Raw genomic sequence first — 14,194 nt, 5'->3', positions numbered from 1 at the left:
ATGAGTGATGCAGGTAGTACTAAGATAAGTGACCTTGAATTTAATGACCCTTTATATTTGCACCCAAGTGACACCTCTGGTGCCTCTTTAATAACACATAAGCTTAAAGGAACTGAAAATTATAATGTGTGGAGTTGTGCTATAAAATTGACTTTACAAACTAAAAATAAATTAGAGTTCATAGATGGTTCTTGTCCTAGATTTCAATATGAAGATGATGATGTTTTGTTAAGTCAATGGGATAGGTGTAACTCAGTGGTTCTGTCTTGGATTCTTGTATCTTTAACTGAAGAAGTGTATAATGGACAAATTTTTTCTAAAACTGCAGAAGTTGTATGGACTGAGTTAAAAGAAACTTATGATAAAGTGGATGCTTCTGTTACATTTGTAGTCAAAATGGTCAGTCTTTATGTGACGACCCGGAAATTTTCGACCAAATTTAAACTTAACCTTTATATGTTTTCGACACGATAAGCAGAATTTGTAATGTTGAATCTCAAAAAGTTTGGAACTACATTCATGTAATCAATTACCCTTTGACCGTGTTCGACGATTCACGAACAATTATGTGTATATAGATATGTATATATAATATATAATATTAACAAAGTATTAGATATATGATACTTTACATGAACGTATTTGTTTCGATATATTTATCGACAGAATTAAGAGATAATATCAAATGATTAAATTATCAGATACATTATGATATGATTACGGGCCTATGTTATGAGGTCCACTGTGATTTAAGAAATCTATTCTTTTTGACAACATTCGAAAAATGGTAAAGTGTATTATAAGTAAGAACAAATGTGTCAATTAACGGGAACTAGACAAGGGTTAGTGGAAATTCATGTTTAATTTCCAAGGCATGTTTTATAATATTTTCCTCGTGACCTTAATAAGATAACTATGTTAACTTTCATTTTATTTAATATGAAAATAAGAATATGGAGTGTAAATAACTTAGATGTTGGATATCGACAAGTTAAGTAACTCGACATTTTTCATTAAGATGATTTCATACGTTTATTTAACCTTTGGACTTTATCCCATGCTTCACCAACAGACTGTAATTTAAAAACTTGAAACCTATTATGAATATATATAATTCTACTTTTCTAAAATATTTTATAATAAAACGATTTCCATTATTTTAACCTTTTAACAAAATGATTTTTAAATATATTTAGTTTTGGAAAATAAAATTATCATATTTATTTGATTTAGTTTAAAAAGTACAAAAAACGTTTTCAGTTTAAAAAGAACTTTATTATTAAAATATATATATATCTTTTATAAATATCTAGAACCACTTTTGACAACTCATTACTTAACCAGTATGATAAAGATAACGATATTTATATTTTATTTTATTAAATATATATAACGATTTAAATTAATATTATATATATTTTTATACGCGTATTATACGTACATAGTTTTATACTTTTGCTATACTTTAACTTTACCTTTACTTTACTTTAACTTTAATAATTCATACTTTAATAATTCACTTTAATAATTCATACTTTAATAATTCACTTTAATAATTCATACTTTAATAATTCACTTTAATAATTCAAAAATCTATTATAAATAGAATTCAATAGGTTTCATTATTTCATAAAAACTTAAAAATATATTTCTCTAAACTCTCTATCGAATTACATATATATATTTACTTAGTATTATTTCAAGAGATTATTAGTATACATAAAATACTACGACGGAGTTATATTCAGACGATTTCAAAATAAGTTTTCAAACGGGATAGAGCTAAGGAAATTATGGGTTATAGCTATGAAGGTTATGGGTATTGATCGAGGGTATTGCTCGTGAGGTCAACCTAACGTTTATCATTTTCGTTGCGTCTACGTACTTTCCTGCAATATTGAATCACAATATTGATACGTGAGCATTCATATCTTATCTTTTATATATTAATAGTGTATTCCTGACTAGTGCTCGAGTATATATGATTATGCATATTTGTATGCTTAGTTTCGTCGTTAAATAGTTTATGATAAATCATGAATTTGATACATATGCTACTGAGATAAGTTATATGATATACATGTCGTTGAAAAGCTGAAGAAAAATTAATAACTTTTCATTTAGAAATCGTGTGGTTTCGACGAACGGATTAAAAGATATGGTCAACTGAATTATCATAAATTTTAATATTATTATTAAAACGATTATTATAACTGTTATCAGTTGATGTTATTACTAAAATTATCTTTATTACTAAAAATTAATATTTTTATTGAAACTATCATTTTATTATTTTTATCATTATTATTATTATCAATATTATTTTATTAAATAAATATGCGTACAAAGATATTTTTACCACACGTAATGTAATTACATTAATAATACATACCACTATATTTTTATGATATTAAGTGAATTTTATAAATTTTATTACTTGGGATATATAAAAGTATATTTTTATCATATATGAATTTTAATATAAATTTTTATTTATTAATAAATGACTTGTATTATTTATTATAATAAGATCTGATAAATATATTTAAATATATAAAACTACTATATATAATTTATATAATAAACATGTATAGATTTTGGAAGTCATTTTGGGTCAAGTTGACTTTTGTTGACATTTGCATGTCGGTCTCGAGCATTAGGATTGTGATACACTACGACTTGACCTAAATTGTTAGACAGATATTGACAACATATAAATATATATACTTAATATAGGTTCGTGAATCCGAGACAAACCCTGCACTTGTTCAGTTCCGTCATATACATAATTGCTACGAAATACAGTATTGTGAGTTTCATTACTCCCTTTTTATATATATTTTTGGGCTGAGAATACATGCACTGTTTTATAACTGTTTTACGAAATGGACACAAGTACTAAAAACATATTCTACGTTGAGTTGTACCACTTTGCATATTTTTCCCTAATAGATTGGTAACTAATATTTACATGTTGTAAGAGCATGTAAGCGCGAATCCTATTGATAGATCTATCGGGTTTGACAACCCCAACCGGGCTAGTCGCTCTAGTATCGTAAACGGTTGCATAGTACTTTGTTTTTTACTACACTTGGTACAGTGTAGGGAGATTTCATAATAAAGGGAATATGTCACATTAATTGTTAAGTATCGTTACCGAAGCGCTCAACAACTTATAGAATACTTTTATACACTTGCGAGTGTACGGATATTTATAGAAACTGAAATCTTGTACTCTATTACTATTACGGAAATGATGGATTATGATAAACTAATGAACTCACCAACCTTTTGGTTGACACTTTAAAACATGTTTATTCTCAGGTATTAAAGAAATCTTCCTCTGTGCATTAGCTCATTTTAAGGATATTACTTGGAGTCATTCATGACATACTTTGAAAGACGTTGCATTCGAGTCGTTGAGTTCATCAAGATTAATATTAAGTCAATTATAGTTGGATGTAATATGAAATGGTATGCATGCCGTCAATTTTTTATGTAAAGAAAGTTTGTCTTTTAAAAACGAATGCAATGTTTGTAAAACGTATCATATAGAGGTCAAATACCTCGTGATATAATCAACTATTGTGAATCGTTTATAATGTATATGAACGGGTCCTTTCACTTTATCAGACTACTATCACAAGCTCAATGCTATGTGGAGACAGTCTGATGAGATGGTCAAGATTGATGATATTGTTAAGGCCTCTAAGTCTTATCAAGATCACAATCAATTTTTAAAACTGATGCAATTTCTTATGGGTCTTGACAGTGTTTATACAACTGTCAGAAGCCAAATTTTAACCACGGATCCTGTTCCTAATGTCAAAACAGCTTTTTCAATAATCTCAAGAGATGAATCACATAGGTTACACACATCTAATGGTAATAATATAAAAGGTCAAACTAGTGCTTTTGCGGGAAAGGTGGGTAATGCTGGTAATACAAATAACTCTTTTAATAAGAAAAAGTATAGAAATCCACCTTTAAAGTGCACAAATTGTAATATGTTGAGCCATACTGTTGATAGATGCTATGAGATAATAGGATACCCTCCTGGCTATATTAAGAAACTATTCAATCAAGGGTCACCTAGATTTAATAGCAATAAATGTGTGATATTGCTCAATTACATCATATATATCTATCGCAATATCACTAAAAATACTCTATATTCGAAGATAATGAAGATGATCTACAAGGGATATGTCAAGATGCGCGAATTTGTATCGGAAGAGTAGTTTGCAAAGAATTTCGATAATTTATGACATTGGTTGATCCCGATACGAGTTAGTATCAAGATAGCGCTTTAAAATGATATAACAAAGCCTCCGATATGTGAGAGTTCGTCCAAATGAGCTAATATTAAAGAGAAAACGAAACAGTGCCTTAAAACCCACCAGGACGCCGTCTAGCTATCCGGGACGCCGTCCTGGCCTTCGCAAAGGGACGCCGTCTTTTAAGTTGGGACGCCGTCTTGATCATTAAACCGGGACGCCGTCCTGCCTTTTAGGACGCCGTCCCAAAGTAGGTGTACCCGATTTATCTGCTTTTTACCTAATTTCTCCACCTTAAAATGTCATTTTTGGGGACTGTTTCAGAGGAGTTACGTACAGAGAAGTTTAGAGACGATTTTCAGGAGCATCTTGGAGAATTCCATCCTCTTTGAAGAGGCCAAAGATCAAAGCATCATCCATCAACATCTTCTTCATCCAAGAACTCTTGTTCTTGTAGGTTATATACTTGTTCTCAGAAATGATTTCAGTTTATAATTTGAGTGAATTGTTGTCTGTTACAATGATTATTGGCTAGTTTCATTAATGTTTGTCTAGATTAATAACCAAGGTATTGGATGTAATCTTGTTGATTGAATGTATTATGTGTGTTAGATTGAAGCTTGAATAGAGAACCATGCTTATTGTTGTTAAAACCATTTGTATCTAGTTAATTGATATGTTGTTGATAAAGAGAACTCTTGTTGATGTATCATATTGATTTACAATCAACTTGTCTTAGATTGATTGTTTGCTAAACCGGACCAAGGGGGTAAACTAGATTAAAACGGTTATACAAAATAGGAATGAATTGTGTAGAGCGAACGCAAAGGCAATTGTTATTCAAGTCTTTAATCTTGTTGATCAACTAGTCACAAACGAAAAGGTCTAAGTTATAGGGAACCCTCGCTTAGTAATTCTAGTTTGAGTACTTGCTAAAGAGAACTCTTGGCGAGTCGATTTAGGTGATTAGCATGCTTATAGTTATTTGATTACAAATACAAGAACTATAGTGAAAAGGGAACCCTTGAGCTTGTTATTGTATTTGCGTGTTTATCCGAGAGAACTCTTAGTAAAACCTATTAGATAACTACACACATAATCATTCAATCAGGGCTTAATATCTAATTTACATCCAATACCGAGGGTAAAATATCTAGATGAACATTTCCTCTCTTTGATTTAATTCAAAACCTATCTTACTTGCTTTATTTGCATTTATTTGCATTTTATAAACCAAAAGACTAAAAATATTGTTTTTACATTTAACCTTCTTTGATTTGGCTAAATCGTTAAAACAGCCACAAAACATAAAACTTGTACTTTTACTTTAATTAACTTAGTTAATCATAATATAGTTTCTAATTCTAGTTTGACTGATATACTGTCCTTGGAACGATACACGGATTTTACCATTATCTATACTACTACACGATCGGGTACACTGCCCGTTAGTGTGTAGCAATCTTTAAAACCGGTATTTTCCTTAAGATAAATTATAGACACGATTTCGCACATCAAGTTTTTGGCGCCGCTGCCGGGGACAGTTTTGTGTCAAAATAGGATTATTAACTAATTTTGTAATTAAGTAGTTTCTTAATTATTTTTAAATTATTAATAGTTTTTGATTTTTAATTTTGTAGAATCGGTATGTGTGATAGTTTTTGTTAGTTGTGTGATTGGCAGATTATAGGTTGCATATGCCACATACCCGAAGTTCAGAATCTCCATTATTTACACCATTGACAGAACCGGATAGAAAGCTTGGTAGAATTCCAAAAGAAGTGCTTGATATTTTTGAATCTTCATCAAAGCAGGAAACTTTTGATTCAGAATCAAGTACCACCAAGCCTAGATATTCAGACTTTGGTAAACCAGTTCAACCACCAAATTTTGAAATGGAAGGAGAAAGACCGTTGGTACAAAGACAATCAATGGCAGAAAGGATGAAAGCGACGCGAACCGGACAAGGTAGTGCTATTACTCCGCTCACGGGTGAGGTAAATTTTGAAATTAAAGGACCTATTCTTCAAATGATTAATAATAGGTGTCAATTTAGTGGCGGTCCTAATGAAGACGCAAACGAACATATTCGTCTCTTTGAAGAGATATGTCTTCTTTTCAAATTAAAACCAGAAACTGACCAGGCTATATTTCTAAGACTTTTCCCGTGGACACTCCACGGGGAAGCAAGAAGTTGGTTAGATTCATTAGCCGAGGCTACGATAAGAACATGGGATAGTATGATGGAAAAATTTCTTAAGAAATATTTTCCAGCATCTAAGTCAGCGAGACTCCAACAGGAGATTACCCAGTTCTGTCAAAAGCCTATGGAAACCTTGTACGAAGCATGGAATAGATTTTCCAAAATGCTTAGAGGTTGTCCAAACCATGGTTTGGATACCTTTCAACAGGTTCAAATCTTCTATAAGGGTTGCGAAGTTGCAACCCAAATTTCCATTGATCAAGCATCCGGAGGTTCAATTATGGACAAAACCGAGCAAGAGGCTTATGAGATAATCGAGAAATTAGCCGATTATTCTCATGAGTGGCATCAAGAACGCCCAATTACTCGAAATGCTCAAGTCCAAAGCGCCGGTGCTTATGATGACTTCAGCTCCCTAGGTGTAAAAATAGACGGTGTTGTCCGAAACATGGACAAAATCACAAAAGAAATCCATAGTATGAAAGTAGGTTGTGAATACTGTGGTGGTCTACACTTAGGTAAAGATTGTGATGCCGGGTTAACCATGGCTCAAAAAGAAGAAGTGGCTTTTGTAAGCCAAAGAAATAATAACCAGTTTCAGGGTAGAGCCCAATTTAACCGTAACTTTAACAACCCCTACAACCCTCAAGGTCAAAATTCTAATTTTCAACAAGGGTCAAGTAGTGGGTTCCAACAACAAACTCCGGGTTATTATCAAAAACCCCAACAGGAGGAGAAAAAGTCAAATTTAGAGAATATGTTGGAAAAGTTAATTGCATCACAAACTCAGCTTGTCACAAACATAAATCAAACCAACGAGAAAAACGAACATCAGTTTCGTAACCAACAAGCATCAATCCAAAATTTGGAAAAACAAATGAGTGGTTTAGCAAATTTACTGAGTGAGAGAAAACCCGGTAGTTTACCGGGAGATACCAACAAGAACCCCAGAAATGAGCACGCAAATGTTATTACCACACGGAGTGGTTTAGCATACGATGCTCCACAAATGCCCGAAAATTCTGATTTCAGAGTTCCATTGAACCAAAACGATGAACCGGTTAAGGAGCCGGAAAAAGTGGTTGAAAAGGAAGAACGGGAAAAACCCGTAGTGAAACCATATCAACCACCGCTCCCATTCCCAAGAAAACAACAACAAGAAAGGCTGGAAGCCGAAAGGCTAAAATTTCTAGATATGTTTAAACAGATAAACATAAACATGCCTTTTATTGATGTTATCTCAGGAATGCCAAAGTATGCTAAGTTCCTAAAAGACTTACTTACTAACCGAAAGAAGATGGAAAGCGTTTCATCAGTCACTTTAAATGCTAGATGTTCCGCGCTGGTGTCTAACACACTTCCTGAAAAGCTTCAAGATCCGGGTAGTTTTACTATTCCATGTCTAATGGGTGACCTTGATTGCATGAGGGCATTAGCCGATTTGGGGGCTAGTATCAATTTAATGCCCTATTCAATTTACCTTAAATTAGCCCCTGGGGAACTCAAAACCACACGAATGGCTATTCAACTAGCTGATCGCTCTATAAAATTCCCTCGAGGAATAATAGAGAATTTGTTAGTTAAGACCGGAAATCTGATCTTTCCGGCTGACTTTGTGGTTTTAGACATGGAAGTTGATGAGAGAATACCAATTATTTTGGGTAGGCCATTTTTAAATACTGCTCGATGTGTCATTGATGTTTATGACCAGCAGTTGACCCTGAGAATTGGTGAAGCTAGTGCGACTTTTGCAATTGACAAGTCCTTGAAATATCCCGAATCTTCGGATGATACTTGTTATTTTATGCAAGGCATAGATTCGCATTATGAGTTCTTGCAGGAATCTCCCGAATCGGATGAAACAGGTGTATACGATTTGGCAATTGGAGATGATGAATTCACCGAAGAAGAAATGGATGTGATGGCCACATTTTTGATGGCCAATGAGTGTGAACCTACTGAAGAGGAAATAGAAACCCTGAGTAAGGATAGCGAGTACCGGAGTCGATCCTCAATTGAGGAACCTCCCATTTTGGAGCTTAAACCGCTCCCTGATCATCTTGAGTACGCTTTCCTTCAGGAAGATTCAAAACTTCCGGTAATTATTTCCTCACTTCTCTCTCAAAATGAGAAAGAACGTCTTGTTTCCTTGTTACAGGCCCACAAACCGGCCATTGCATGGAAAATCCATGATATAAAAGGAATTAGTCCTTCTTATTGCACGCACAAGATCTTAATGGAAGAAAATTCCAAACCAGTGGTGCAACGTCAAAGAAGACTAAATCCTCATATGCAAGACGTTGTAAAGAAGGAAATCATTAAATTGCTAGATGCGGGTCTAATCTACCCGATTTCAGACAGTCCGTGGATAAGCCCGATTCATTGTGTTCCTAAAAAGGGTGGTATAACTGTTACCACCAATGATAAGGACGAGCTTATCACGACACGAACTGTTACGGGGTGGCGGGTTTGTATAGATTATCGAAAGTTAAACGAAGCCACAAGAAAAGACCATTTTCCTCTACCATTTATTGATCAAATGTTAGAGAGACTTGCAGGAAATAGCTTTTATTGTTTCCTAGATGGTTTTTCGGGGTACTTTCAAATTCCCATCTCCCCCGAAGACCAAGAAAAGACTACCTTCACGTGTCCCTATGGCACATTCTCATATCGCCGAATGCCCTTTGGTCTTTGTAACGCTCCTGCGACATTCCAAAGGTGTATGATGGCCATTTTCCACGATATGATTGAGGATTGCATGGAAGTGTTCATGGACGACTTTTCAGTCTTCGGTGACACTTTTGATTCATGCCTTCTAAATTTGGAGAAAATGCTAATCAGGTGTGAGAAGTCGAACTTAGTGCTGAATTGGGAGAAATGCCACTTTATGGTTAAAGAGGGCATTGTCTTAGGGCACAAAATCTCAAGTGTTGGTATTCAGGTGGATCCAGCAAAGGTTGATGTCATTGCCAACCTTCCACCTCCTTCAAACGTAAAGGGTGTTAGAAGTTTTCTTGGGCATGCCGGGTTTTACCGGCGGTTTGTTAAGGATTTTTCAAAAATCGCAACGCCATTGAATAAACTTCTTGAAAAAGATGCACCCTTTGTTTTCACAAGTGAATGCACTAAGGCATTCAAAATTTTAAAGGAAAAACTTGTTAACGCACCAATAATTATAGCTCCAAATTGGTCTTTACCATTCGAGCTAATGTGGAATGCATCGGATTTTGCGGTTGGTTCAGTCTTGGGCCAACGGGTTGAGAAACGTTTTCAACCCATTTATTATGCGAGCAAGACTTTACAAGGAGCCCAATTAAATTATACAACAACAGAAAAAGAGCTCCTTGCGATAGTCTTTTCCTTTGACAAATTCCGATCTTATCTTGTCCTATCAAAGACTGTTGTCTTTACTGATCATTCGGCATTAAAATATCTTTTCTCTAAGCCGGATGCAAAACCTCGATTGTTAAAGTGGGTCTTGCTTTTGCAAGAATTTGATATCGAGATTAAGGACAAGAAAGGTGCAGAAAATCTTGCAGCGGACCATCTTTCTAGACTCGAAAATCCCAATCTTGAAGTACTCCATGAATCGAGTATTAAAGATGATTTTCCCGGAGAATTCCTAATGAGAGTAGAGAAGGTGGAGGATCCGTGGTTTGTTGACTTCGCCAATTATATTGTTGGAGGGTACCTAGAAACTGGTTGGTCACATCAGAGAAGGAAGAAATTCTTTAGTGACCTAAAATACTATTTTTGGGAAGACCCTTATCTATTCAGGCGATGCGCGGATGGAATTATTCGCAGGTGTGTTTCAGGGAAGGAATGCACCGAAATTCTGCTTGACTGTCACCGTGGTCCCACAGGTGGGCACTTTGGTCCCCAAATTACGGGGAGGAAAGTTTATGAGGCCGGTTTCTATTGGCCTACTATATTCAAAGATGCCTACGCTGTTTGCAAGGCTTGTGACGCGTGCCAACGGGCGGGTCAAATAACCAAACGGGATGAAATGCCTCAACAAAGCATCCAAGTATGCGAGGTGTTCGATGTTTGGGGAATTGACTTTATGGGCCCCTTTCCAAAATCTCACTCTTATCTCTACATACTTGTCGCCATCGATTATGTGTCTAAATGGGCGGAGGCAAAGCCTCTACCAACAAATGATGGCCGAGTAGTAGTAAATTTTTTGATGGAGCTTTTCTCTAGATTTGGCACGCCTAAAGCTCTAATAAGTGACCGAGGCACCCACTTTTGCAATAAGCAATTGGAAAAGGTGTTGAAAAGATATGGAGTAATCCATAAAATTTCGACATCCTATCATCCTCAGACGAGTGGGCAAGTAGAGAACACCAACAGGTCGTTAAAACGCATACTAGAAAAGACCGTTGGTGCTAATCCAAAAGAGTGGTCCAACAAGTTATATGATGCATTGTGGGCATTTCGCACGGCCTACAAAACACCGATTGGAACTACTCCTTTCCGTATGGTATACGGAAAAGCATGCCATCTCCCGTTGGAGATTGAACATAAAGCTCATTGGGCATTAAGGGCATGCAACTTGGATTACAAAGAAGCGGGTCGGTTACGTTTGACCCAATTGAATGAATTAGACGAGTTGAGGCTTGAAGCCTATGACAACTCTCTAATTTACAAGGAAAAGACGAAACAATGGCACGACAAACGGTTGAAACACCCGAAAGAATTCATGGAAGGAGACCGTGTCCTTGTTTATAACTCTCGTTTTAAGTTATCGCCAGGAAAGCTAAAGTCCCGATGGACGGGACCATATGTGGTTAAAAGAGTGTACCCTTATGGTACAATTGAAATAGTGAACTGGAAAGGCGATACTTTTAAAGTGAATGGCCACCGGGTCAAACACTACGTTGATGGTCCCCTGGAAATTGAGGATGAGGTTAGCCTCAACTTCAACAAAAACGCTTAAATCAAAACGGGGACGAGTTGGGTGAACGACTCGTAAAAACTGGTTCACCATTGTAATTAGGTTTGTTTTGTGTGTATTATAAATTTTTGTTTGGTACAAAACGATTACCGTATGACCCTAAACGCGAAAAACTCAAAAATTCTGATCAGTGCACTTTAGTTATACGGGACGCCGTCCCAAGAAGCCTAGACGCCGTCCCGTTTTTAAGAACAAGACGCCGTCTTAATCGGCTAGACGCCGTCCCACATTGAAAGTCAAGACGCCGTCTTGATACCCAAGACGCCGTCTCAGTCCCCTGTTACAGAAAATTTTTACGCGTTTTATACCCTTTCTATCTCATTTCATCCACAAAAACACACTCTTATCTCTTTCTCTCTGCCCTAACCCGAACCAAACCTCAAGAACCCTAATTTTTACATCAAATTCGTGATTTCCTCTTCAATTTCAAGCCTCTAATCATGAACTTCTGGGTATGGATTCTACATTTCTTCACTTTTCTTTATCAATTACTTACATTGTATGTTTATATATATCAATTGGTTAAAGATTAGTGTGGGGTGTTTGATTTGCTTGATTATTGTGAAGATTAACATGCCTTAGATTGTTTTAATTGCCCTAATGTGTTTATTTTGCAAAGATTACATGTTCTTTAGGGTTTGTTCATGATGCTAGGGTTTGTAAAATTTAAATCCGAATTTTGAGTGTCTAATTCATGATGTTGGGTTAATGTTTGATGATTATGATTCTTGTGAAGTAATTGATTGTGTTGATGATGTTGATGTCAATTTGGCCGGGTCGTTTTTGAAAGTTAGTGAATTGCTAAGCATATTGTGAATTGTAATGAAATTTTGAAGTATGTATGCTTGTTTTTCACATGTATGGGCCTGTTGAATCAATTTAATAGAATGGAATGCCATAATGTATGTTGTTATAAGGTCATTTGAGCTAAAAATTGTGAAAAATTGTATTATGATTAGTGTTGAATATGTTTAGAATGCAAAGTTAAATGCTATGACCTATGACACAACATACTTGAATCTTTTAAGTCCTATGTTTGTGTTACATTGTGATGTTATGATTTTCATTTTTGAAAGTGTATTAATGAATTCAAGTTGACTTTGGTTGACTCTGGTATAAACTTGTGAACGTGCACTTTTGTGTAAATGAATCATACTACTTTTGAACTAGGAATTGAGTGATTAATCTCTCCTGCTATTCGGTTATATTTTGGCTAACATTAACACAACGGTTTCTATGTTCTTTTGGTTTTGTGTTTAATGTTTTGCAGGGACAAACAAGCAGGGGAGGACCGGCGCCTAAAAGGGGAAGACCATCAGGTTTAGCTCCACCAAGACAACCACCACCACCACAAGAACAACCTCATTCATCATCTTCTTCGGGAGAAGAAGAAGGGGAGGATCTCAATGATCCTAGGGTTTGGTTAAATCAGGTACAGAATGACGATGACTACACCGAAACCTTTGAAAGAATAAACCGCAGGCCCATTAATGCTACTTGGTATTTCATTTGGGGGCCATTAGAGGAGGCGGGCATGCGCCGACATGTTACTAATCTACTCGCCATTCCATACAATAGAGTAGTAGCCCACGCCTGGGAACATCTTTTTAGCATCAATGAACCAATCTACCCGGTGCTTCTTAAAGAATTCTACTCTACAATGCGGTTTAGCAATGTAGCCGATTATTTATCCGCTGAGTTTCTACGGTTTCGTCTTGGAGGCCAAGACAGGGGTTTGAGCAGTTTTCAAGTGTGTAGAATTTTGGGTATTTTTGAGGAACTCACCGACACACAGTTAGGTGAGTACTTGAGGGCTTCGGATTACGTTGGCCGACATCAGTTTGACGATACCTCTTATTGGCGCCGAATCTGTAAGCCAAATATTGCGCTGGCCCATTTTCGATCGAGCAAACACCGGTACAATGAAATCGCAGCCCGAGATGATAAGCTGCTTCACCGACTCATTGCATGTACTTTTAATGCAAGGATAGAGGGTAATGAGAAGGTGAAAACCTTAGATTTGTGGATTATGGATCAGATCAAGCGGGGGGCCTATACCGATATTCCTGGGTTAATCGGTAACTATTTTCTTTCCATTGCTACCGAGACGCGGGTACGGAAGCCACTTTTGGGGGGGCACTACATAACCCGATTTGCCCGACACTTTAACATTGATTTCGACAGATTACAGGAATTACCGAGTATAATGAAACCTTTGAAAAAGGTTTTTTATATTAATGCCGAAATCCTTATGAAAGACGCAAATGGGCATTTGGTCCCCTTTGTGGCAGCCGGTGCAGGTGGCGCGAGTGGTAGTGGTGTTCAACAGGAACAGGAGCAGGAAGAGGAGGCTGAAATGGAGGCCCAAACTAATGTTAATTTGCAGGTTCCGTGGCAACCGTCCCAAGCGAATTGGGATAGTTTAGTTGGTAGTGTCAACAACATGCGATTGAGCCCGAATGAACAAAGGACGCACAACCAACAAATGTGGGATAGTCAGGAAAGAATGGAGCGACGACAGATCGCTCAAGTACATGATCAGGGGTGGAACAGTTATGGTATTGATTGGAATAACCATAACTCTGAGCTATTTTATTTTAACCCTGAACAGTACTACGGTACTACACGCCTGACGCCACAGTATTACACGGATCCGGAACACCCACCTCCACCTCATCCGATTTATAACTCCTCAGCTGCGATGCAAGAAGCCCGGGAAAGATTTGAGAGAGAGTATCCGAATGGACGCCCGTACCG

General features: G+C 36.3%; 1 protein-coding gene across 1 annotated transcript; it reads left to right on the top strand.

Annotated features, from left to right (window-relative positions):
* LOC139867810 (uncharacterized) lies at positions 1-12,762 on the top strand. The gene is made up of 3 exons (XM_071856161.1): positions 1-399; positions 3,669-4,087; positions 12,708-12,762. Exons 1-3 carry the CDS (start codon positions 1-3, stop codon positions 12,760-12,762), a joined length of 873 nt encoding a protein of 290 aa, XP_071712262.1.
* Positions 12,763-14,194: the final 1,432 nt, after the last annotated feature.

The sequence above is a fragment of the Rutidosis leptorrhynchoides genome, chromosome 9 (assembly GCF_046630445.1).
Source record: "Rutidosis leptorrhynchoides isolate AG116_Rl617_1_P2 chromosome 9, CSIRO_AGI_Rlap_v1, whole genome shotgun sequence".
Taxonomy (NCBI): domain Eukaryota; kingdom Viridiplantae; phylum Streptophyta; class Magnoliopsida; order Asterales; family Asteraceae; genus Rutidosis; species Rutidosis leptorrhynchoides.
Note: the sequence above shows the minus strand (reverse complement) of the source record. Positions and strands in the feature narration are given on the sequence as shown.